This window comes from Lagopus leucura, unplaced genomic scaffold (assembly GCF_019238085.1).
Source record: "Lagopus leucura isolate 7727_CA_CO unplaced genomic scaffold, USGS_WTPT01 Super-Scaffold_100096, whole genome shotgun sequence".
NCBI classification, from domain to species: domain Eukaryota; kingdom Metazoa; phylum Chordata; class Aves; order Galliformes; family Phasianidae; genus Lagopus; species Lagopus leucura.
This window is the reverse complement of record NW_024962322.1, coordinates 189,169-215,877: the sequence shown is the minus strand read 5'-3', so window position 1 is coordinate 215,877 and position 26,709 is coordinate 189,169. Positions and strand designations below refer to the sequence as shown.

At 46.3% G+C, this 26,709-nt stretch overlaps 1 protein-coding gene across 3 annotated transcripts in view; it reads left to right on the top strand.

Moving 5' to 3' along the window:
* The window catches only part of ASXL2 (ASXL transcriptional regulator 2), a 91,788-nt gene that overhangs the window by 23,264 nt on the left and 41,815 nt on the right, over positions 1 to 26,709 (top strand). For 2 of the 3 annotated variants that reach the window (XM_042887626.1, XM_042887625.1), the window contains exons 3-5: positions 8,334 to 8,336; positions 12,305 to 12,413; positions 15,714 to 15,870. In XM_042887626.1, coding sequence (XP_042743560.1) covers positions 8,334 to 8,336; positions 12,305 to 12,413; positions 15,714 to 15,870 — 269 coding nt within the window. The remainder of the gene's footprint in view (positions 1 to 8,333; positions 8,337 to 12,304; positions 12,414 to 15,713; positions 15,871 to 26,709) is intronic. The other variant, XM_042887627.1, reaches the window with a different exon arrangement.

Genomic DNA, 26,709 nt, shown 5'->3' with positions numbered 1-26,709 from the left:
CCAGTTCCAGATAGGGAATAGGTTGAGAAGTGATGAGTTGTTGGGAGCCCAACTCACGTCCAGCAGTCACTTGTTTGGCTCCAGCCAGCCATCTCCCTCTGGCTTTGATTCATGTTGAGCTGCCACTTGGCAGCTGCGTGGGAAGAAGCTTCACAGCATGTTGATGTAGCTCAGAGGATGTGCTTGGTTCTGTTACAGGGGATTTGGAATTGCAGGGAAGATTGCAGGTACCAGTTGAAGTGAGTATAGAAAAAGTGATTTATGCTGCTTTTAGAACAATTTGGCTGCTTTTTTTCTGTGTGTGTGGAAGAGGCTAGATGTTCTGTAGCAGTAGAATCATAGAATCATAGAATCACCAAGGTTGGAAAAGACCTAAAAGCTCATCCAGTCCAACTGTTCACCTATTCCCAATAGCTCCCACTAAACCATGTCCCTCAACACAATACTGATACAGTACTGATACTGAACACAGTACTGATACATTGAGTGATTCTGGCTGATTATTTTTCCTGTAGTTGTCATTTTATTCTAGTACTCAAACCAGCAATTTATTTGTGTGATTTTAAAGGTCAGCCTAAGACCAGTGCTGTCAGTTTTGGGGATGTAAGGCATCCTGAAGCCAGACCTATACTTCTCACATGATCTGTCATCCTGATTTTCTTTATTTGCCTATTTTGACAGGCCGTTTGAATCCTTTCCTACAGGTCACTGCTTGCACACAGCAAAAATAAAGCCCATGTGAAAAAATACTCTGTGAATCAGCACCATAACCATACGTGGCTCTAGGCTTTGTCCTTATGAATGAATCCCACTTGCCTTATCTCTGTTGGCAATGTAGTGTAGGCAAGTCTGAGCACTTTCAGGCAAGGCTTTGAAGATGCCCAGAATCAGTGCTAACTCACAGAATGCCAGCTGTGAACGTTCCCTAAACCTCAATACATAGGCTAGATGGCAGCAACAGAGAACCACATTTATTTGAATGTGAATAGCTGTTTGGGGGGGGAATGTTACTGACTCGGTCCCCTTGGGTCTATTGAAAGGGGTCACTGTAAGAGCACCCAAGGAGTTAGCTTCTTTGGAGGATGGTATCTTCCATGGTCTTTTCTCCATAGCCATGAATGTTTTGTTTCCTCAAGTATTTTCACAGAACCACCACTGTAGAACTAGTGCGTGGGTCTCAGTCCATGTATGGTAATGCTTTTGCCCAAATGCTGATTGAGTCAGTGTTTGGACAAGGAAGTATGTCTAATCTCAGTGTAAACAAAAACATGGTACTCCAGCTGCTTCTTTTGAGTATCCATTGAATTGCTTCTGTGCAGAAACCCGAAAAGCTGCTAAAAGCACTTCTGGGGGGAAAAAAAAGGAAGTATAAAAGCCAAGTTTTACTTTTCTCTGGTCCCGTTTAGATTAGAGAGGAGTGTGTCATTGTGGCTTGGCTTCAGGGCTTTCACCTGCCCTTCTGTGGGTGGATCATCTGCGCCTCATTGACAAGTCTCTCCTCCCAAATTCCTTGCAAGATGCTCTGCAGGTTTGGCTCCAGGCAGCCTTGGGGAGGTGATTCCCTTCCTGACAAGGGGGTGGTTGTGTGAGCGGGGCTGGAGCTGCTCAGTCTGATGTTTGTAGGAGTGAGCTGCCAGCTCTAATTTTAGACTTCCATAAGGTTTCTTGCTTGTTTTTTTTTTTCCTCTCCTGTTTTTGCTAGTTGAAAATCAGAAGCTACGGTTAGGTTGTCCTCTGTGGGTCTCATGGGAATGGTGCCTCCTCCTGACTCGTAAGGAGGACAGTAATGTTGCTTGCCTTCAAAGGGAAAGAAAAGCTGGAATCACAGAATTGTAGGGGTTGGAAGGGACCTCCAGAGATCATTGAGTCCAAAAACCCTCCTGCCAATGCAGGTTCCCTACACCAGGTCGCACAGGTCGGCATCCAAGCAGGTCTTGAACATCTCCAGAGAAGGAGACTCCACCACCTTTCTTGGAGAGTTCTGTGCAGTTCAAAGCAGTGCCATCCATATTTGTGAGACTTCCCCAGCAGCCTGGGGAAGTGTGCTATGAAATGGGCATCTTGCCTGCCTGGGAAAACATCCCCTTCCTGGTCACTCTTGGAAGAGGAGAACTCGAAAGGATGCAGATCACCAGCTCGCCAATAGAACTCATTAAAAAAGCAAGCAGAAGTCAGAATGCTGTTTGTACACCTGCAGGATGTTCTTACATCTCAGAGTAGTCAGGGTAGCACCAACGAAGTGGCTCTCCTCGTTCTTGGCAGAACACTTTGCCACTGAAACATTTCACAGCTATTCTTCAGTACTTTGTCAATTTCCTTCTGCTGCAGAGCTAAGAAATAAGGCAGGGTTGGGTGAGCTGAGAGATGTTCTCCTTCATTCTGGGGTCTTGGGGCAGTTGTTCCTTCACAGCTTGGTTCTGGGAAAGTCTTCCTCCAATGGAAAAGACCTCCTAGACCTCCTCCATTCCAACCGCAGCCCGTCCCACCATGCCTGCTGATCACATCCCTCAGTGCCACATCTCCTTACTTCTTGAACATCCCCAGGATGGTGTGAGCCCACCACCTCCCTGGGCAGCTTGCTCTAGTGCTTCCTCTGCAGAAATTTCTCCTAATATCTGACCCAAACCTCCTTGTTACAACTTGAAACCATTACCTCTCATACAATCCAATAATCCTTTCCTAAAACCAAACCACACAAAAGCACCCTACTACAATCTTTTTAGAAGCCCTTTGAAACTGAAACTACCCAACAACAGAAGAAATGTGCATCCTGTGTCTGGGCAATGGCCCTGTTCTTGCTGCTGGCTGGATGCACTGACTGTGGAACTGTGTCTTGCCCTGCTGCAAAGGGAGCTTTTTCCTGCCCAGGAGGAGAGCTCTGCAAGGTTGAGCTGTTCTGAGGCTTCTTGTGGCAGTATAAATCTTGCTTTTGAGTCCTGTGATAGTTTTAGCTCCTCAACAGCAGATATCATAACTTGCTTCATCTGTAGGTTCTGAAGTTCTTCAGAGTTTTCTGGGGATATCGAGTGCAGTCTGCATCCTTTGAGCCATTCCATAATGACTTTGGTCGTTTTTTAGTTTTGCTTTTCATCTGGATCTTGTTAAAATGACCTTACAGCTGAGGAACATTTACAGCCCATTAACAGCTTGTAGACACAGTGTGTTAATGTGTAACTTTGTCATGGCAGAACATCCAGCAGTTTTTTGGGTGGCTTCTTGTGGAGGAAGCAGCCAGAGAAATGGCAATTGCTGTTTCAAGTTTAGAAGTTCCTCAGCTCTAAGCTTAGAGATGTGACCATTATAGTGTGTGATAGAAACAACTAATTAACTTCTCTGGGGAGAACCAGAACACTGGGGATGTAGGTGTCTTTCTGAGCAAGCTCTCATGGAAATAACTTTTGATGTTTTCAGTTGTCGAGCCACAGCTGCAGTTTGGAACGGCTGATTTTGGGAGGGGCTTCTGGAGGCCATCTGGTCAGAATGAGGAATGTGATCAATTTGCATGGTGCCCTTGCCTTTGTTAATTGGCAATCATTTGGCAGCCCAACTGATTCCAAGGTGCTTGGAGCTGGAGGCAGCATTGGGTCCCTCTGGCCCCCCACCCCAACGGAGGCACACAAAGTAGAGCAGGGCACCCAGCACCACAGCCAGGGGTTGGGGAGATCCCCAAAGAGGGATGCTTCAAATGACCACCAGTTTTAGGATTGTGTGACCTTTAAACAATCATCTGAGGTTGGAAGTGGCTTTTGGTTATAGATGCATCTGCCAAAGAGATGTTACTGCAAATCTGTCTTTAACCTTGATGTCTGTAGTCTAAATGCTAAGGAAGGAAATTGCTTTGTGTTCTACTTGCTGTCTCATTTTAATGAATATCAGTGCACTGGCAACTTGAAATTTTTTTTAATATTTTATGAGCACGTTTTTACTGATGAGCCATTAGGGAGCTCAAATTTTGACAGAGGAGATTAGCACATAACAGAGCAACTCTCACTGCATTGCTCTTAAAATGGCTGCAGGCCAATTGTCCCATTGGTGAGCTCATTTTTAGCTTTTCTTCAGCGTCCTCTGGTCTGAGCAGGTGGCTGAGAAATGCCCTGTGTACCTGAGATGAGAAAGGTCCTTGAAGCAGAGACCAGAAAGAACCTCAAAGCAGTGCATCTTCCACTTGATTCCTTGTGACAGCAGGAAGCTGGGAAACTGGAAAATAATGTGCTGAAGCTAGCAAGCTAATTTAAATTGTATTTTCCTGCTGCAGCTGAAATGGAGTGGATGAGATGGGAAGGACATACCTAGAGGGCTTCCAGACCTGCTCATAGTGACCATGCCTCACTGGTTTGTACAGCCATCTGATCTCTGCTAACCATACAGCTTCTTAAATACAAATTGTCAGCCAATTTTTCCAGTGGCAACCCATTCCTGTTGTGTGAGCACCTTCACATGCATATCTGAGGGAGCACCAGTGCGTTATTCCATTGGTGGCAGCAGCTTCTGTTGTAGACTGGTCTAACAAAGCTGCTTTTCAGGAACTGCTGGTTTGTATTTCTGGTGAGTGCTGGTTTCCATGGGTAGGTCACTGCACAGAGCTAGATGCTGTGCAGGGAGGTGCCCAGTGCTAGACTGAGAGGCAACAAACACAAACTGCTGGATGTGAGTTCCCATGAGATAGGAAAAATGCCACTCTCGAGGTGACAGACCACTAGAGCAGGGCCAGAGAAGGCTTCTCCTTTTTTGGAGCTGCTCAGAGGGGGCTGGGCAAGGCCCTGCTGTTGGCTTGAGCTGGAGGCTGGGCTCTGATATCTGGAAGTTTCTCCCATCCCAGTTGCTCAATTCCTGGTTCCCAGCCTCATGCCCTGGAGGTGAAGTGTTTTTTGGCTTCTGTGCCCCTTGTAAGATTGAGTCATTGCAGTGCTTCAAAGACTTCCTAGGCTTAATGGAAAGACTGGAGTTAAGGGCTGCTTCTTCTGTGTGCGACTGGAGATGCAGTGCTCCAAAGTTAGTACTAACAGCTCTCATTTTTTTCTCCCTTTCAGTGTGCAAAACTTGAGCTGGCTTGGAAGGCTTTGTAAATAGTTGTCAGCTGATGATTTCAGTTATCTAGTTACTTCACAGATTCTTTAATCCACACTTTGAGTTTAATCTTCAAGTGAGCTGAAACATCTTTAGTCTACATAGTATAGAAGTGATATACTCAGTGTGTATTGGGGAAAACAGGACAAGGGCTTGTGCAGATTGTGCTTTAGAGCCATCAGGGTTGGGTTACCCCTGCATCTCTCTGCTGTTCCCAGTTAAGTACTTCCATTCTGATGGAAGATTCTGGAATGTCCATCAGGATTTTACTTGACCCACTGGGGTTACTGCATGCAAGACTTCTTACTCTCAGTTGGAACTGGGGGGTCTTTTCCAATGGGAAAAGGTCATTTGCTGGAGGAAGGTGCCCTCCAGATAGCATCTTAGGTGCAGGATTCTTCAGCTTTCTTCCATCCATTACTGCAAAAGCTCAAAAGAAAGTCTGGCAGAAAGAGAGCAATAAATGCTGATACAGTAAATTCTTGTGTGTTTTCCCTTTCGTTAAAAAGTTGGATTTGGCTTTTTCTGGAGAAAATAACCAACTAATCAGCTTTTTTTAAAAGAAAAAAAAAAGACAAAAACTGAAGGTCACCAGAACATTGCATTCTGTTTGAGGCTTTCATGTCTCTGCAGCAAAGGGGAATTTGTACGAAGTCCCAGCTGTAAGGTACAGGCTGAAGCTGTTTGGGGCAGTGTGAAGGCTGTGGTCAGTGTTGGGGGGAAGCAGTCTGTGGCTCTCAGGGAGCTTTTGGTGGTATGTGTGGCCAGGGGCTAAAGTAGGTTCCCTAGAACAGGTCATACAGGAGAGCATCCAGCTGGGTTTTGAGTATCTCCACAGAATGAGGCTCCGCCACCTCTCAGGGCAGCTTCTTCCAGAGCTCTGCTGCTCTGCCATCCTCACAGTAAAGAGATTCTTTCTCATATTTGTACAGAACTCTCTGGGTTCCAGTTTGTGCCTGTTGCCCCTTGTCCTGTTTCTGGGCACCAGCAAAAAGAGCCGTATCCTCCTGACCCCCACCCTTCAGATACTGATGATCAGATCCCCTCTCTCCTTCTCTTCCCCAGGCTGAACATCCCCAGGGCTCTCACCTCTCCCCATCAGGAGATGCTGCAGGCCCCACCATCTCTGCAGCCCTTTGCTGGGCTCATTCCAGCAGTTCCCTGTCCTCCTTGAAAACTGGGGAGCCCAGCAGTGGACTCAGTGCTTCAGATGTGGCCTTTCCAGGGCAGAGCAAAGGAGAGGAGTCCTTGCCCTGCTGGCTGTGCTCAGTGCAGTGTTCCCCAGGGTTCTGTTGGCCTTCTTGGCCATTAGGGGCACAGTCAACCTTTGGTCAACTACTGGTTGATCAGGGCACTCAGGTTCTTCACTGTAGAGCTCCTCTCCAGCAGCTCACCCCCTAACCTTACCAGTGCATGTAGTTATTTCTCCCCAGGTCTAGGACTTTACATTTCCCCTTGTTCCTCTTTGCCTAGCTCTCACCCTATCCAGGTTTCGCTGGATGGCAGCATGGCCTTCTGGTGTGTCAGCCACTCCTCCCAGCTTTGTATCATCAACACTTGCTCAGAGTGCTCTCTGTCCCTTCATCAGTTCATTAATGACGATGTTAAAAAAGATCACACCCAGTACTGACACCTCCTAGAACCACTGTGGGTCCAGCAGGCCCTCAGAGGGCTATTTCTTTGCTTAATGAGCATTTCAACAGAAGTTAAAGTAGCCACCAGTTTCTGTAGCACCCTGTATCTGTGCAGAAGGATGGAGGTGAGTTGGTAGGTGACATCAATAGCAGGTATAGGGAAAAATGTTCATTTGAAAAATAGTTTTTCAAGAGATGCTTGTGTAGAGAGATCACGTTTCTGTTAGCAGGGACTGCATTCATATGTTAGGGAAAAGCTCTGCTGTGTGACTGTTCATAGCATTTGTTTTGATAAAGGTATCAAATCCCTGATTAACCACATCTTCCACTTCTGCTACTACTGCAGTCTCGGGAAGAGAGTTGTTGCTGCTTCCTTAAAATGAAATTACCTATGCTTTCCTATGATGGCATATATTCCCTAGTGCAAGGGGAAGTGCGGGGTGTAATTGTGCAGGGATGAATGCTGCAGGAATTCAGCAGGTTGGCTTTTTTCTTCTGGAAAACATTGGAGTGAGATCTCAGAAGACAGATAGAAGTAGGATTTATTTTTGGTTGGAAACAGCTGATAGTTCTGTAGCAGAAATGGGAAAATCGTGGGGGCATGCCAAAGATTTGGAAGTCTCAATTCTGTGCCTCAGAAACCCCAGAGGGTGGTTTGGTCTGGTTTCTTCCTTTCAGATCAGAAAACACTAAGCCTTTCTGCATAGGCCCTAAAGGGTGAGTGAGAGCAGCACACAAACCAGTACCTTACATATGGACACTGTGTTTAGGTGAGGCTGTGTCAGTGCTGTGAACTTAAAGCTTTTTGTCTGCAAACGGTATTTAAGAAAATCAGTGAGCTTCTGCAGGGCTTCTTGTTCTTGTTCTGGACTCAGCAGAGGATATTGGAATGTCCTTGTGTTCCCATGGGTCACATTCAGTTGTCATGCCAGTCTTAATAGGCCATTAATTAAAGCTGTAAGTAAACTTCAAATTTGTTGTGGGCTGAGGAGCTTTTTAGCATCCTCTGAGCCGATCCTGCCCTAAGGGTTTACAGTGTACTGCACTGCACTGTGGTACAGCTGCAGGTCCATATAGGCACTGCCTGTGTTGCTGGAGCAATGGTTTGGTCTTAGAATCGTGAAGGTTGGAAGAGATCTTGAAAAGTCATCGAGTCCAAATGTCAGCCCATCCCCACCACGTCCCCAGTGCCGCATCCCCTCAGTTCTCAAACACCTCCCTGGGCAGCTGTGCCAATGCATCACCACTCTTTCGCTGAATAAATATTTCCTAATAGTGTCTTGCACAAATTCACAGGAATTTTAAGTGTTGATGATTTAAAATTAACTTTCTAGCGTGAAAAGCTTCTACTCCCACCAAAAAAAGCCCTCCAAAGCCATACTGGCATCTCTTGTCTGGATTTGTAGAAAGTAAACTGAGAAGCCCAACAGATACACGTTTCTTTCTCTGCTGGTGTTGATGATATAACCTAGTCTTACTGTTACTGCAGATCTGCCCAAAGCTTTTTAAAAACAAATAAAAATCGTTTCTGGTGGATGGGGAGGAGGGTTCGTGTTAATGCTTAGAAGTTGTTTTGCTGAAGTTTTTAAAGGGGTGTTTCTCTCCTTTTTTTGCGTTGCGCTCCAACTCCAGAAGGTAAGAACCACTGCTGATTGTTGTGAAGCCGTTCTGTATTAACACAAGCTGCACAAGCCTTAATTGAAGAGCCCTGCTTGTTTCACGTGGGCATAAAAACGAAGTTAAAGCAGTATAATTAGTGTCAGTGCTTGTTGCACTAACCTGCCTTCGCTGTATGCTGTTTGCATTTGTGTTTGACTGTAATGCAAACGTGAAGCCTGCTTGCAAGTTGTGGCGGTGTCAGGCTAACAGCACGGAATGCTCAGTGTCTCACCAAATTAACATCGCTGTGCAGTCTTGGGTTTGCACTTGGTTTGCATGATGGCTTTGTGCATCTTTGTCTGTGCGTAGAATCTGCTCTATTCATAGAAGGAGCTGCTTCTGAATCTTAGATTTGTTTTAACAAGCTTTGAGTTGGTGCTGTGGCATCTGCTTACCATGCCTCTCTGCTCTGGTGCTTGATCTGAATCGATTGGGTCTCAAAGCCTATTTTAATTTGCTAATGAACTGAAAGCTTTTTGTGTGAATGTCTGATTCAGAGGGAATGGGGGGAGAAAGGGATGCTCAAATATGGGGAAATCCCTCACCCTTAAACACAGCTGGATCCGTTGGGGCCTTTTTGTCAAGTTCCATGAATTGCAGTGAAGATGTGAAAGGTGGATGCTCACTGCTGGATGCACTTTGTACAAACTTCCATTTACAGCAAAACAGTCATTAACTCTTCTGCAGAACCCCGAGCTGTGCAGAGGTGGGTTCTGAGCAGCATTTCTATGCCAAGCACCAGTGCACATCCTGCCTGCAGGACCTGCTGGAGCTGTGGTGGTTCTGCTCCAAGGCAGGGAGTTGCTGGCCATGTGCTCTGCTAACAAATGACTACTGGAGCTTTAATGTAAGGGAGCCTTCTGAAGGATAAGCATGCCTTGTATCGTGTTCTGAGTGCAAGTTTGAGTTCCAGCACTGCAGAGATGAGAACTCTGTGGTGTCAGGCCAGCATCCCATCACAGGTGGCTGTACAAAAATGATTCTGTCACACTTTGTTTTCCAATCAGAACAAATCTGCTCAGTCCTTGAGGTCTCAGGGCAGGGCTGGTTGGGAAGGGCTCAGTGGTGGAATTGGCAAACCTGGAAAGAAGTGTTCCACATCTTCTTTCCCACTGAGCATGTTCACCATAGAGCTATCTCACCCTTACCTGATGCACATTCACCATTTTCAAGCTCCTTTTTCTCCTGTTCAGTCTGAAGAAGCTTTGAATTTAACATGGAATGTAAGAGGCCGTGATTTAATGAAGGCTGAAATTTGACATTTCTCAGAAAGGGAGCTTGGTATGTATGCATCTGCTGGGAAGTAGCTTAGAGAAACGCTCTGAGGGGTGAGAGCTTCAAGTGTGCATTTCTCATGCTGTTGGTCTCATAGCTAGCTACCTTCGTGCTGTCACAGTGTCAAGCAGTGCTGAGTACAGCAATAGTGGGGGAGTGGTTGGGAACGAGGTGACAGAGCAGACACCTTCCAGGTCATTAAAACAGCACAGTGTAGATGGAATGGTTGTAAAGAGTCATGGAGGACCACCCCTTCGGCCAGCTATAAGCACTGCACTTAGATGTACAGCTAACAGGTCAGTGCCTACTCTGGTAATGCAGAGTTCAAGAATGTGTGTGTGCTCAGCTCTCACTGTGCTGGGTGGTCACCTGGTGAGTATAGGTGAGTGCTTGCTTGTATGCTGAGGCAGCACCTGTGACTGCAAAGGTTCCTGATGGTGCACTGGAACATGCCTTTTGCCTTTCGTAGAGGTAGCTTTGGGTGGGTGGATGTGCAACTCCCTATTGCTTTCCAAGCTGAAATGCACTGCAGAAGAAAAAACAAAACAGAAAACTTTCAGTTGCATGCCATAAAACTGGCTTAAGTTTGTACCTACTTCTGTTGAACAGTTGGCATCACGCACCAGATCAGTTCCGTTTGCAAACATTCTTACCAAAGCAAAGGTCATTTTGATTCATGAGCTGGCACAGGTTGCCCAGAGGGGTGATGGATGCCCCATCCCCTCAGACACCCAAGGCTAGGCTGGATGGAGCTCTGAGCACTGATGGAGCTGTAGGTGTCCCTGTTCATTGCAGGCAGTTGGTCCAGGTGGCCTTTAAAGGTCCCTTCCAACTCAATTATATGATTCTAAAGGCTGAGTTCTGCTTTGAGGCCTATGAAGTACCTTGCACATTACCAGGACCTCGTGGTCAGGGTGCCCAGCCAACCACAGCCCCAAATGGCAGCAGTGCAGGTGTGGGTGACGTCCCATAATTGTTAATGGCGCATCTGAAGCGTGCAGGAGCCCTTCTTTCCCTTCATTTGCTTCTACCTACTGGCTTTGGGGTGCAGCAATGGGAGCAGGTGGTAATGGCCTTAAGTTGTGCCAATGTGCTGGAGATGTGTTTTCCAGATGGGAGGTTTGGGTGTCCCAGCAGGATCTGTGTCTGCTGGTGTGGGACCTGAGTATGGCTGTGGCAGGAAGGGCTCAAAGCGAATGCCACAAGGGGGATGTGCACCTCATAGCCAGACTGAACCCAGCTTTCTGAAAGCTACGTGAGATTTATTGAGTGGATTTTAACCTGTAAAATTTTCAGTTAGACGTGTGAAAGGTTAGAATGGTGTTAGCTTTGTGCCAGGTTTCTAAGGAGCCTATGGAGGAAGGCAGGTAACGATAGGTGAATGTGAGAAGAAGTTAAAGCAGAAATAATGGGTAAGCTGTTAAACAGTGGAATTAAGTAGGCGTGGGATCATGGAATTGTGGAACCCATCACCACTGTTACACATCCCTCAGTGCCACATCTCCATGTCTCGAACATTTCCAGGGATGGTGACCCCACCACCTCCCTGGGCAGCCTGTGCCACTGCATCACCTCTCTTTTGGAGAAGGAATGTTTCCTAATATCCAGCCTGAACATCCCATGTGCAACTTGAGGACATCACACCTCATTCTATCGCTAGTTATCTGAGTAGTATGAATGACAGACTATTCCAACCTTTGTAAAGCTTGGTCATACCCAAACTTGGTTCTTTGTTGAGCTTTCAGAGCATGGCTTTACTTAGGTTCTTGTGAAATGCCTGGCTTAGCTCTGATCTGCTGCCCTGATCAAGTTTTTAGGAGGAATGAGCTCAAGGTCAGGTATGTGGTGGGCTTCTTGCCTGCAGTTAAGTGCAGAAATGGGTTTTGCTTAAAGAAGGGAAAGGTTCTGTGCTGGAAAGCAACACCTTTGAAAAGAATATGGGGCTGCAGTAGGAAACAGTACTGGGTTGTAGCTTCCAGGGTGACCCTGTAGCTTTCAAGAGGTGAGGAATAGGATTGCAAAGCATCTGCCTGGCCGTAGTGAAGTCAGCTAATGTGCAGTAATGCTGCTGGTTCTGGGCACTGGCAGAATGGAAGCAGAGCTCAGGGCTGGGCTTGGTGTGGGATGATGTTCTCAGTGTAAATGTGCTCAGGAGAAACTTCTATCCAGGGATGGAGTTGTCTGGAGGCGAGCACAAGCTCTCAGCAGAGGTGCCAGTGTTCTGACCCTCAGCTGTCTGTCTGCATCAACCATGGCAGACATTAGGAGGTGGAGGAGCTGGGTGAAACTCAGTTCTGCCATGCAAAAAAAGCAGGGAATTCTAATGATCTCTGCAGTCTGTAGTTAGCTCACAACTGAGTTTCAGAGATGCAGCTTTTTGCACTTGGAGCTGTACGAATAAGTGTCCATTTTGACGTTCTGCAAAGAAGAGGTGGAGGGCCTGAGCATGGGGGCTTCTTGTGTGCTTTTTTTCCTGGAACTGGAGCATGGCTACGTCAGGCTGGTTTCACCATTGCTTGTTGTGGCTGATTCAACTCGTATCAGTGGGAATGCCCGTTGGGTCTGTGCTCTGTGCATGCTTCGTCCTTGGGTGAGGGGTTGTGACTCCCAGCAGAAGATGAAATCTGTCCATACAAATGCAAAAATTAATGCTGTGCTTTTATTTTCAGTGGGACTTCTCCTCTTGCATGCCTGAATGCTATGTTACATACGAACTCCCGAGGGGAAGAGGGCATTTTCTATAAGGTCCCAGGGCGGATGGGAGTGTACACTCTGAAGGTAAGTTTCTCAGCTGGGCATTCTTGTTTGAGTGCTCAGTGGCTTTTGTTCCTTTACAGATATTTTGCACTAGGGTAAATCCAGTGTAGGGAAGAGGGAGCTGTTCCTCACTAGCGTGTATTGTAGTGTGAGCTGTACCTCCAAACACAAACACTGAACTCCTCATTCTTGCTGGTGATCATCTGCGTGCAGAAAATAGAACCAAAATAATGCTGGGTTTTTTTCAGTCCTGTAGATTGCTGGTATTAATTATCACCCAGAAATGAAATTGTAATAAAATTGCAACCACAGAAAAGTAACATTATCACCACTCAACTCATATCTGGAAGAGAAATAGCCCCTTATCCTTAATCTATTAATAGCAGACAGGAAGTATTTCTAGGAAGAAAGTGTAGAATCCTTCGTGTAGCTGATTTGTACTTCTAAAAACAGTCTCTATTTGTGGTTTCTTTTCCCCACTTACACTACTCAGATGAGGCCTGCTCTCACTGTTCTTGGTTTTCTATGTACTTGAAACTGGTGACTTTGCCATAAGATTCCTCTCGCTGATGTAGATCTCTACAGTGTTGGTTGTGTCTGCTGTAGCCACGCTCTTCTTCTCAGTCCATGCTCCAGAGAGAGCAGTAGTAGCTTCTGAGGTAATGTTTGACTTATCCTGTAATATTTAAATCATTTGAATTGGAAAAGGTCTCTAAGATGGTGTAGTCCAACCCATCACCACCAAGCCCACTAAACCATGTCCTGAAATGCCACAGAATCACAGAATGGCCAAGTTTGGAAGGGACCTCAAGGATGATGAAGCTCCAACCCCCTGCCACATGCAGGGCCACCAACCTCCACGTTTAATGCTAAACCAGGCTGCCCAGGGCCCCATCCAACCTGGCCTTGAACACCTCCAAGGACAGGGCATCCACAACCTCTCTGGGCAGCTGTTCCAGCACCTCACCACTCTCTGGGTAGAGAATTTCCCCCTGATGTCCGATCTAAATCTCCCCTCCCTCAACTTAAAACCATTTCCCCTCGTCCTACACATATCAGCCCTTTCAAAGAGTTGATGCCACATCTCCATATTTCTTTTTCTTGGAAATCCAGACCAAGGCAGATGAGTGTTCCTCCATTTTCCCATCTTATTACTTGTTACAGGTGCTGGAGCATCCTGCTGTTCCCCCAGTTAGTGGCTGGAGCCTTCTGGTGATTGGCAGTGCCCTGTACCTCTGTCCATTTGGCTCATGTCCCCGTGTGCTTGTATTTATTGCTTCCCCTGTACTTATTATCCCCTTTGCAGCAGAAAGGCTCACGACTGGATTTCCTGTTCACCCGTAGCCTGAAAGATTCCAGTCTGTAGGAATATTTCTAACCTGATGTTTGGAGAAGTCCATCAAGCTCACCACAGGTGATAAAACAGAGCACATCATCTTGCAGAAGTATTTATAGGAGTGCTAGCTGGAAAACCAGATTTTATTTGATTATTCCATATGGTTCCCTAAATGGAGGAAGCTTAATTATTGAAAGAAGATCAGTTATAAAGAGAAGATGTTTCTGTAGTTTAGAGCACACTTCTGCTTTGAAAACAGGGTGTGCAATAGGGAGAGGTAAAGGTGCCTAAAGGAATTTGTGTTAATGAAGATCGCACACTGACATCTTGCTTGGAGCACAGATGTTATGGAGAGCAGCAGAGGGAGCAGGGGTTGTTTTCTGTGGAGCAGAAGGAGGCTTGGGGGAGACCATCACTCCCTACAACTGCCTGAAGGGAGGTTGTAGCAAGGTGAGGTTGGCCTTTTCTCCCAGATAAAAGAGAGAAGGATGAGAGGTGTTGGCCTCAAGTTGCACACGGGGACATTCAGGTTGAATTTTAGGAAACATCTCTCCTTCAGAAGAGTGGTGGTGAGGCATTAGAACAGGCTGCCCAGGGGGTGGTGGGATCAACATCCCTGGAGGTGTTCAGGATTCGTGGCACTGAGGGATGTAGTCAGCAGGGTGGGTTTGCAGTTGGACTAAATGATCTTTTCCAGCCTTCATGATTCTGTGGTTCTGGGAGATTTTGAGAGGCCAGATGGTCAATGCAGACAAAGCATGGCAATAGAAGGTCTTGAGGAAGGGGCAGAGCTGGAAGGAGAGCACTGCAAGTTGTCTGCAGGTGCTGGGAAGGACCCTTGGAGAGGCCAACCTCCTGTCAAAGCAAGGTCAGCTGTGGCACATCACTGAGGAGACATCCTGAAGCAGTCTGAAATAAGGGACTGTATAATTGCTGTGTGCCAAGCGAGTAACATTATCTCTCCAAAAGTTACGCTTTAAAAAAGGTTGAATAAAGGAAAGGTGAGCATTAGGAGTACACAAGTGTCTTCACCAGCTTAAGTGACACTTGGTATAAATAGATTTTTCCATGCTTCTCATTATGCTTTCTCTTCCCTCGTGACTTGCAAGTAATTTTTTATGTGCAGTGCAGTTTGTGCAGTGAGGGATGAAAATATTCAATATCTGACCCAGTTAGTAGTCACCTGGCTGGTGGAAAAAAGTCTGGAATTATTGAAATTGGTGAAATCGGTGTCATCTGAATTACTTTTTGGACCTACAAGCAAAGACCAGTCACAGCTGTAACTTCAGAGAAAAGACAGTTGTGTCCAGGAGAAGGGAGAGACTGCACATCAGTGCCCAGCTGATGGCTGACAGAAGGATGCCCACACACACACCTAATTTGTGCAGCTGTCCTGAGCCCTTTCTTGCATGTACAGTAATCGTGCTGCAGCTGTGTATCTAAGAAAGAATGCAGAGCTGCAATTCCAGCAGAATTCTTCCTTGCAGAAGGCAAGGCATTGTTGCTAATTAGCACTAATACGACAATGTAGGTTAAAATCTGAGTGGTGGTGATCGCTAGAGGGCAGCCTGGGCTTAGATGTGGACAGGCAGCAAGGGCTGGCTGTTATCAGCCTGAAATGTTAGGTGTGAGAATGGTGGACCTGCAGTGCCTTACAGAGTGTTGTAGTGCACTGCAGGTCACTGTGGCGTGTTACAGTGTGTTGTAGTGCGTTATAGATGGTGACTGGGGATAGGCAGCTATAGGGGGTGTGCAGGGAGGGAGATGTGAGGTGGTGACAGGGAAGTGTGAGAGCCACACCAGCAGGCACGTGTTTTATGTGGGCTAGCAGAAAGCACAGGCCTGAAGCTGAGCTCTTCTGACACGTCTCTGCAGGGTAAAAAGTCAACGACAGGCACTGGCTAAATGAAGGAAAATGCAACTTAAAAATTAAGTGAGGAATTTCTTGCTACGTGGGCTTACTGACCTGTTGGCTCCATTTGCAGAAGGACGTTCCGGATGGGCTGAAGGAGCTCTCAGATGGCTCAGAGGAGAGCAGCGACGCGCAGTCCGACTCACAGAGCTCTGAGAACAGCAGCAGCAGCAGCAGCAGTGATGGGTGCACGAACAAGGATGGGAAGAAAAGCAGGTGGAAAAGGAAAGGTAATTTTCCTGCTCAGGAGAGATGATAACATGGTTTCTGTGAAGGACTTTCAGCTTTTTGCTGATCCCATCTGTTGCCATATAGGAACAGGACCTTACAGGAACCTAAAGTCTCATTTACAGCTTATGCTCCTGACTTGAATTTACATCATAAGTGCAGCATAACTTGAAACAAAAAAAAAGTATTTGCAATTAAATGTGTGTGTATCCTTGATACAAGCATACTGTGCTTCAGGCCTAGGAACAGCGGCATTGGTTTTTTACAGGTTTTCTCTTTATCCTGGGCCTTATATTGAACCCTGCATATTGAGCCCTAGGCCTAACTCTAACCCTTCTTTCCTGAAACCACTGCACCTTCTGGTTGTGGCCTCTCTCAGTGATATTGCATGTAGCACTGACTAGGAGTGAGCTCCGAAGCTCTGTGATTACAGCTTGTTATGGAGACTGATGGGGCTGTGGGACTGGGCTCCATTTTCCTGCTTTGGACTTCTTTCCCTTACAGACTCAGCAATATTTAGGTATTGTGTACAGTTGAGTATTTAAACTTTCAAGCATCAGTCAAGTTTAAATAATACAGGAAAGTTCAGCAACGTTTCAAGAGTACCTAAATTCTGAATGTTCTGCAGAAGAATATCTTTGGTGTTTTGGGGGATCAAGCAGAGGAAATAATGCATTCCATTCCCTTTTCAATCCTGGTATCTTGCCACAGTGTCTGACTGGAGGCTGTCAGTAGTTGCATCATGTATTAGTAACACATTGCAGTTTCCTTTGCCCACGTCTAATTCCAGAACCCATTCATTTGATCAGTGTCTGAATCTTCATTTCTCCTTCAGAATTCTGGTCAAGTATCTGTTTAAGTGCTGAATTAATTAAAAAAAAAATGTGTATGTAATAAAGTTTGAGGAAGCAATATACATTTACTAGAAATCCTTTGCTCTTTCTTGTAAGCAGAGGTTGCACCTTTCTCTTGTGGGTATTCCTGTGTCTTTCAGTGTCGCTGCTGCTGTTACAGCTGCTTTACCTTTAATCTGATCCTTTCTCTTTCTACTCAGTCATGCACAGAATTTCTTGGCTGAAATGCAACAAAATGAAAAGCTTATTTCCATTGCAGTGGTGGAGGCATGTAGGCAGTTTTCTGACACTACTGGAGCCATGCAGCAGAGCGTTTAGGTCAGCTGGGGTTGTGTGGACCCAAGCGTGTGTGGGGTTTTCCATGTAGTGCAAGTAAACAAAACCAAAGGAAACTGTTAGATAGAATTGTGAGCATTTAAAACACTACAAAAATAGGCATTGTTAAAAGTTTAGAAGTAAGACTTGACTCCAAATTAATCCTTTGGAAGAGAAAGTATGAGTAGCGTGGCTAAAATACTTTCATTCCTAACAAAGCCTCGGAATGGGGCGTTATGTAAAAAACTTGCAAGGAAGTGCAAAAGTCTTAGAGAGATTGTTGGCCTAGCAATGTGTGCATGGCTTTAGTGTAAAAGTTCTACATACGGTGCTACTGCTGTCAGAGCAAACAGAACCCTGCGTGGTTTGGGAACCAGAGAAAGAAGGAAGGGAATCTGTAGGCTGCAAGAGGTGGCAAAAGTTACCCAGAGCTCAAAAGCAGAAGATTTGAAGTTAGCAGTTCCAGTACAAATAAAAAAGGGAATTTTGCACTTCTTTTGTGGCCAGATACTGATTATTCTTCTTTCTAGGAATCACAGTGCTTTAATGCACTCGAAGCCAACTTCATTATTAAAAGTGTGGCTGTGGTCGGTGGTGTCACCGATTATTTTCCTTCTGTTCCCCTGAGGTTTGTTTTCCTTTGTTGGAGCAGCTCTTAATTGCTAATGAACTCACCTCTTAGTGTCACACAAAGGCATTCACGGGTTTCTGAGCGGAAATGGCGTTCTGCTTGAGCTTCCCTTTAAGAAAATCTCAGTACACCACTGTGCTGGAGCAGGGAGGGCATTGCTGTGCAATGAATTGTTGGCGCTGCAGATGTGTGGAGCTGCTGCCAGGCCCAGCAGAGCTCAGTGCAGCCTGAGTTGCCCCTGTGCCAGCAGGGCACTGCGAGAGTGAAAATGGAAGCACAGTCTCTGTATTAGCAGCTCGGTGTAAGTCCTATGAATCCTGCTCTGGCTGAAAGTACTGGAGCTCTGTGTAGGGAACAGGTGGGAAAGCAATATGAGGCAGTACATCATAGAATTACAGAATGGTTGGGTTGGAAGGGACCTTAAAGACCATTCAGGTGCAGCCCCTGCTGTGGGCTGGCTTCTGCCCATGACCCCCTCCAGCCTGACCTTGGGCTCCTCCAGGGATGGAGCGATTCACAGCTGTATGTGTACCTCAGATTGCCCCAAACCAAGTGCAGCACCTTGCACTTGGCCTTGTTGAGCCTTCTGGGTTCCTATGGGTCCTACTATCAAGACTGTCTGGGTCAGATTGGATATTAAGAAATAGTTTTCTCTGAAAGAGCAGTGCTGCAGTGGCACAGCTGCCCAGGGAGGTGGTGGGGTCACCTTCTGGAGGTGTTCCAGAGCCGTGGGGATGTGGCACTGAGGGATGTGCTCATTGGGCATGGTGGGCTGGGGTTGGACTTGGGGATCTCAGAGGTCTTTTCCAACCTGAACGATTCCATGATTCAGTGCTGTTGGGGTTACATGTCTGCGAGTCTGGAATCCATTCCTTAACAGCAAAGTACATTTCCGAGCTCATCGTGTGGGCTGCGTTCTTCCCTTTGGCCCTTAGGTTGCCTTTAATCCTTTCAGATTCTCCCTCATTTCACTGCCTCTTCCCACGGTGCTCTGAGCTCCTTTTGCAGTTCTCTGCAGTTCAGTCTGTGCTGCAGAAGAACATTTTATGCCAACAAGCTGTGTGTGCCCAATTTTCATGTTGTGTATGTTGAATGGTGTGGGTTGGGCATGCTTCCTCAGGCACCCTGCAGTAATCCCCCTCACTCTGGTGCTAAACCAGACAAGCATATTTCAAACTCTGGAGTCACATTTGATAAACATTTTCTCCAGGAAGCTATTATGGTTAATTTAAGTGATGTCTTTGCCATTGGCTTTTGCTTTGCCCTTTTAGATGCACTGCTTAATTTCTTTGTAGGTCGTTTCCATGTTTCAGTGTGGTTCCCCTTTTTATGAAGCTTAATATTACTGTGCCATGGTGTGTGAAATTCTTACAGAGATTTCTCTCTGAAGATTTTCTTCATTAGAACACAAAACCCTGCACTTCGCTCAACCAGAAGTCATGAATTCCATACAAAAATAACATTTTTTTGAGCTTATGTTGCACAAAAGAGCATTTGAAGTCATAAACAAGTTTCCTGCTACTTTCTTCTTTCAAAGAAAGAGAGTGTGGGCTCTTAGTAAGCTCCCTCTTATGACACAGTGTGAGCACAGATTCATATTGCCTGGCCACATGTTATTCCTCTGTTCCTCTGCACAGGGACAAATGCAGCCATCCTGACAAATTTACCTTTTTTGGTGACTTTTTGACCTACTGTGTCAGTGACAAGCAGTAAGAAGTCAGCAACCACAACGGGGGCTTCCCCTGGGCACTTCTGGCTTTGCTGGTGACCTCTGTACCTTTTGTTTTGCAGGGCATGTTTACTTTATGATCTCCCTCTACTCTCTCTCGTCTCATTGCAGCCGTGCGTCAACGTGGCCCTGCTCCTTTGGGTGCTTTCAGACACTGCAGGGGACTTTGTTCATAGAATCCCAGAACCATTCAGGGTGGAAAAGAGCTCCAAGATCCTCTAGTCCAACCCCAACCCACCTCACCGTGCCCACTGCCCACATCCCTCAGTGCCACATCCCCACGGTTCTGGAACACCCCCAGGTTTGGTGACCCCACCACCTCCCTGGGCAGCTGTGCCACTGCAGCACCACTCCTTCAGAAAAGAAATGTTTCCTATTATTCAACCTGACAGCTCTTCCATGAGACCTCCAGTAGATGTTATTGGTCTGTGTCAGTCTGTGTGTTTCATGGGGGGCTTTAGAAACATGTAGTGATGGTCCAAAAAACAAAGATAACTTCATTACAGATGGTATCTTTCAAAATACAAACCATCAGATCATAGACCAGCTTTCCACCCACCCCAGAATTTCAGCTGTTTTTCCTTCCAGGATGTGAGGGGGAAGCTGGGATGCTGTGTATGCCATGCAGAGGTGGTCAAAGCGGGGTCTGGGTCGGGATGCACCTTTGATGCTTTGCAGTTTAGGTTTGGAAACAAGGCTTGGGCAGCCTGGTCTTGTATTAATGTGGAGGTTGGTGGCCCTGCCTGCAATGGGGGGGTTGGAGCTTTGTGATCCTTGAAGTCCCTTCCAACCCAAGCTCTTCTGTGATTCTTGTGCTCTTGGTGTTGTTTTATTCCATAGCTTTGAGCTCATAGGTTTCACCTACTGCATGCATCTGGAAGACTTTTTTCTTTCAGCTTCATTTAGCAAAGCCTGCAGTTTAATTGTACTGCTATAATATCCAAGAGGTAGAGTGGAAGTATTTCTGCACAGAAGCAAGTTTTTACTCATACATTTGTTTGCTCTGCTTTGAAATAACCAAAAAGACATTAAATTCCAATTAGGTTCTCATCACGTTTTGTTCCGCAGCGTCAGCTCTGGAGCACAGCACTCCTACACAGCCACTTCCTGGATGCTTACATGAAACACTTGGAGGACTCCTTCCTGGTTTAAAAAACCAAACTGATAGCCCAAATTCAGACAGAGTGCTTTGGTGGCATGGCCTGGCTGCTGGCTGCTTTATTACCTGTGCAGTAGTTGAGGTATGCCGAGCCCTTTGCGATTGGAAGCATCCCAGGACCCCATTAGGAAGCGCTGCTCATGCAGCTTATTGCATGGGGAGGAGGGCTGTTGTTGGGAGGACACAGATCTCTGATGGGAATCAGTGAAGTGAGTGCAAACCGTGGCAGACAGCGAGCAGCTGAGGTGTGCTCCCATCATTGCGTTTTGCTCGGAGGCTCCAACCTGAGCTCTCTGAAACTGCGGCTCAGCTTAACGTGCCATTATTTTTGCTCATATACATATAAAACAGGAAGCACGTTCAGATAACATCAACAGCCACTTCCTTATATGTGCAAAAATAAAGTGCTCTGACAGCAGCAAAACTGACACTTTGATTTTAAAAAGGGTAGAAACCTCGCATTTGTAGACCCACATGGGCATTGCGCTGAGCCAATCAGGAGCACAGAGGAAAAAATTTAAAACAACCCTCCTGCATTATTGCCTGTACATCTGTGCATAAGCAGAAGGCTGGAGGAGGCCACGAGGTTGCAGATTTTAAGCAGAAGAAATAATGTTCATGGAGCAGCTCCGTGCAATTCCTCTGGAAGGTAAGGGGATGCTGCTCCAGCAGGCAGCTGCTGCTGGGGATTTGCACTGTAGGGGATGGAGTGGGTGCTTTTTTGGCTCTGTGACGATGGGCAGCGAGGCACAGATATCTTTTCTTTGGCCCTGATGGGAAACAGTTTCTCAGCTGTCGCCTTTTGAGACTGACAATAAAAGCACAGCTTTTTTGGATGCGGTGCGGTGCTTGTAAAACCAAAACACTTTGGTTTCACATTCTTTTAAATCATCCTGAAACTTTAAGTGTAAATACCTCACTTCCAGATGCTTTTATCATCTTTTCACTATGGTTTTGGGGCAACTTGCAATTTGTTGTTGTAATGCACTCCATGAGCAAGAAGTGCAGTGGGCTCAGCGTTACTTGTGCTGCACCTCATTTGTACATCTGGGGCTGTTTCGGAGCTCCCCTGTACTAATGTAGTCTGTGCTTGTGGAGTCTGGAAATAAATCATGTGTAACTTAGTCTTGTTTCTATGGCCAGCTGCAAAACTTCAGCAGACTGAAGTGCAACTTGAGCAGTACATAGACCTGGCTTTGCACGCTGATGCAAATAGAATCACAGGATGGCTTAGTTTTGGAAGGACCTTAAAGGGTCGTCTAGTTCCAGCCCCCAGATAAAGCTGTATCATTGCACTGTACATCTGCCCAGACTTTTAAGGCTTCTATCCGTTAAAAAACAGCATTCAACGTTGGATTTTCCTGTAATTTCTTCCATGCTGGATGTTCCTGTTTGTACCCCTTCTACTCAGAGTCATCCTGAGGGAGAAGGAGGATTTTGTGTAGCTTCTGTGTGTGTCACCTTCTGAGATCATTGTGCACTCAGGTCTCTGCAGCAGAGCACAACCTGAGTTAGCTGTAGCAAAGAGGGAAAAAAATGAGGTGTTAGCAGTCTCTCCCAACCTTAATAATGATGCTTAATGATGCTATGATTCTATGAAATAAAGCACTGTTCCCTGCCTAGAATTCAGTGCATTATTTTTCAGTCTGGAGGAATGTCTGACAACAGAGCATTGGAGGCCACGTGCCCGCTTTGCTGGCAGCTTCTGTAATTAACCCTGATGACAGCAGCACCTTCAGCGAGTGCTTTGCTGCCACCAGCCCACAACAAATGCAAAGGGTAAAAGAAAACAACAGCAAAAAAAAAGAATTCAGAAGAACTCTGTTTGGGTTATGTCATTTGGTTTCTTCCTGTTCAAGATTGGGTTGAAATATCTCAGCTTTTCTGAATGCAGCCAGTTCCTGTTTGTGCTCGTGACTCAGGAGGAAGCCGTTTCCCAAGTGTCACATACAACTTACCAAGCAATCTGCAACACCAGAAATGTCCCTTTTCCCTACTTTTTTAGGTTGGTGTATGCTCTGCTTTATGCCATCCTATCCACGTTATGAGCTATAGAACACCCAAGGCTCACTCTCCAGCAGTTTTATTTCTGTAGATGTTACGGTCATGGGAGCTGTTGGCTGTGATCCCAAGCACCCACACCTGGCTCCGTGCTTGGTGGGCATTCAGGTGCATGGAAAGATGGGTTATGAATTGAAACTTTACAACAGAGGATTTTGTGCATGAATTTTGCATGGATTTCACATGAGGAACATGTTGCAGCGCTCATAGCAAGGGGGAACTGAAAGCTGCTGCATGTGTCTGCAGCTGCTCGAGGCGAACGGTGACACTGCTCCTTGCTGAGCCCTGGTGCACAGATATGCTCTGCCTGCACTCACATGGTTTCCCTCAGCTAGAGGCTAAAACAGTCTGCTGCACGTGCAGTTGTTGAGAGTCTCTGGAAATTGATGTATTGTTCCATTTCATCCAGACCTTGCAACTCCACCGTGTTGCAGTCAGAGCTGTTTTTCTGCTGAGCTGAGCACAGGCTCTGCAGGAAGGGGCTGTGTAGGCAGTGGCACAGCACTCATTCAATCAGTCTCCAGCTGACACGAGGCAAATGCAAGTTTTGAGGGAAAGCCCATTCAAAAGTACAGGGCTCAGGCTGCTGCCTGCACTAACAGCAATGGAAATGCTTGTGTTTTAAAGGACCTGTCTGAAATTTAAGATGAGAAGTAATGGCCTTAAGTTGCAAGGTTCAGGTTGGGTATTGGGAGATATTTCTTCTCATAAAGAGCAGTGCTGCAGTGGCACAGCTGCCCAGGGAGGTGGTGGGGTCACCAAATCTGGGGGTGTTCCAGAACCGTGGGGATGTGGCACTGGGCAGTGGGCACGGTGGGCTGGGGTTGGACTTAGGGGTTGTAGAGGTCTTTCCCAACCTGAATGATTCTGTGAGCAAGGAGCATAGTGGTAACGGGTTGATCATCAGAATCTTTTGAACATTAACAGTTTTGTGATTCTATGAAATTCCTTCCCCATGATATTCTGGATTTCCATGTATATGAAGCTGTTCCTGAGTATAGGCTGACCTTCCCACTTCACCAGCATGGTGGGTTCCTCCTTTAAGCTCTCTGCATCTGTGTTTTTCCTTATGCCTTCAAGCTAAGGCTTGTTCTGTGTTGAATCAGTACTGAACCATGCTTGCCCTGACACTGAGGTTGTGTGTTTTCCTTGTCCACATGCAGAGCACACTTTGCTTAAATAGGGGTTCTTTGAAGGCAGAAATCCTGATCCTCGGCAGCAGCAGCAGCAGTCTGATGCTCGTGGTCAGCAGCACCCTCAGAAATGAAGGCTCCACCTCAGGCCATGCCATCCTTATCGTGCTTTTCCAGCACACCTGGTTGCGTTTAGACTCAGGATGAAAGCAGCACACTTTGTTCAAGACCTGAGCTGGTGGGGGGCACCCAGCCTGTGGCAGGGTGTGGGGCTCAGCGGATGCTGAGGTCCCTTCCAACCCAACCATTTTATAATCCTATGAAAATACCACCTTTCTGAGGTCGTCATACAAGACCTATGGATTTTCAGTCACCCTGTGTGTTCTTCAAGTAACCTGATGTTATCAAACCTCACCACTCTTTGCCCGTTTTCACAGACTTATGATTATGATTCATGAATGCATTACTGTAGCATCTGAACAACTTCTGGCCTTCTTTGCCACTACAGATGCTGTTACTGCACTCCAGCCTGCCACAGAGGCCCTGTCAGGAGGAAACATGGGGCTTGTTGGCACTCAGCCCACTGCGGCCACTGCGAGCTCCCTCCTCCTTTCCCAATAGGAAAATCACCAGGCCATCAACAGAATTGTGTCCCAAAAGCCATGCTGAGATGGGTCACCACGTATCTCAGAAATGCTAGTGAGAAGCCAGGTTAATGGTGTATTACTGATGAGAGAGGACCAAGCAGGGTACGGGTTGTCCTTCTCTCCCAGGTAATCGGTGATAGAGCAAGTGGTGATGGCCTCAAGTTGCACCAGGGGCAGTTCAGGTTGGATAGTAAGAAACATTTCTTCTCTGCAGGAGCAGCGCTGCAGTGGCACAGCTGCCCAGGGAGGTGCTGGGGTCAGCATCCCTGGAGGTGCTCCAGAACCGTGGGATGTGGCACTGAGGGATGTGGGCAGTGGGCACGGTGGGGTGGGCTGGGGTTGAGGATCTCAGAGCTCTTTTCCAACCTGAATGATTCCATGATTCTACATCAAACCAATACTTAAATTGCGTGCAGATTATATATACCTACATATTGAGCTGTAGGGATGTGAGGAGGCTTCATAAATGTTGGGTGCTGTGCAGCTTTGCCCCAAGTGACTGAAAGCATCTTGCTTCACCTATAGAGGATAAAAATGGTTTTTGCCTCACTAAATTTTAAGAAAAGGGTGATATGCATTCTAAAGATACTGTCTAGATAGCTCTGCCCTGTGCTCACCTCAGAGGAGCTGACATTTCTCCTACACTTCTCCAGTTTTCAGCAAAGTGTTTGCCATAGAAGTGCCTCTTTATATTGGCAGCGTAGCCAAGAGTAGCCAAGTCCTGTATAAACACTGATTACTACCAGCTTGGTCATCATCGTCAGCTCTGAAGGAGTCACTGCAATCTATAAAGCATTTTTTATTTTTAACTGTTCCTTCACTGTTCCTTTCTGATGCGTGGTGTGGTTACACGTGGCTTTTTGGTGCTCTGGTGAATGTCTCTGTAACAATCTGCAGTTTTCATTTTCATCAGCACTCCTGCCAGTCAGATTTGTTATTGTTTTCATCCCTTGTGGGAGACGAAACCTTTTAAAAACGAAGTACGCGTATAATTGCACAGACTGCCTCTGTTGCTGCTGAGACCAATGCAGCCACACTCCCTAATTCTCAGCTCTTGACATCATTCTAGTCCAGGAGTTAGTTCTTCTCACCTCAGAACACGGCTCATGCTCATTTCCTAATCGTTAGAGGTGTTAAAGCTTTTGCTGATGGTCACAGAGAGCTGGTCACCTGAGCTGAAATCTTCAGAACTTCACGGATTCTCTCCAAACATTGCAGACCAATGCATAACAAAGGTTTACCCCAGCTGATAACTCAGAATAAAAATGCTGCGGATGCTTTCTGAGCCTCTTCTCCTTCCTTGCACTCATCCTAACAGCCTGTAGCAGTTTGGCTTTGGGGTGATTTCTCAGCATGCGGTATTTTCTCCGTGGTTCTCATGGCAGGCACTGAAGTGGCAGTGCTGGTAGTTCAGGTGACCTTTATAAGACTTTTTTTACTTGCCAGACGTTACTTTTGGGGCTTGGTTTCTCCATTTTCAGTGTCTGTCTGGGGAACAGGGAGTATCTTTTAATAGCACCGCAATCATTTCAGCTGCTGCTGAGAACGTAGTATAGAGAAATTGATTTTCTGTCCACTTAAAAGCCCTTATTTTACAGTGCAGTACATCGCCCAGGCAGTGCCTCAGCCCAGGACTTCACATTCCTGCTGTAAATGCAGAACAATTTTCCATTAAATGACGTTACGCTGCATTTTTAAGCTGGTTTGCAGAAACAAGCAGTGGCACAGATCATCAGCAGGAGCAGTGAGTGTCATCTTGGGGGAGGCAGAGATGGACTTTTAAACACCACTGGATCTCCATTGGAAATTAGTTTGGGTGTGAGCTGAATTTCTGTTCCCAGTTAATTCTACACGTGGATCTTTCCTGAGTGATCGTTCACGTCTGGAGAGGATCAGGAAGAGGAGTTAATCATGGACAACTGTATGAGAAAGAGCCCTAATGGTTTTATTTTGATGTTTTTGACAGTGGTCTCTAGGAACTGATCTCTCAGTAGCAGAGAAGAAACTAAATTTAATCTGAGCTAAGTTTCCTGCTCTTCAACAGAGAACATGGGCACATTACAACCCTCTCATAGGACTGGATTGGAGCACTGCTAGGTTGGATCTGCACGTGGGATTGCTTCCCCTCAGGACTCACAATCAAGTCACAGAATTATAGAACTTCAGAGTGGTTGGTTTGGACGGGACCTTAAAGATCATAGAGCCATAGAATAGTTGGGTTGGAAGGGTCCTTACAGATCACAGGATCACAGAGCCACAGAATGATTGGGTTGGAAGGATCCTTAAAGATTATAGAGCCACAGAATAGTTGG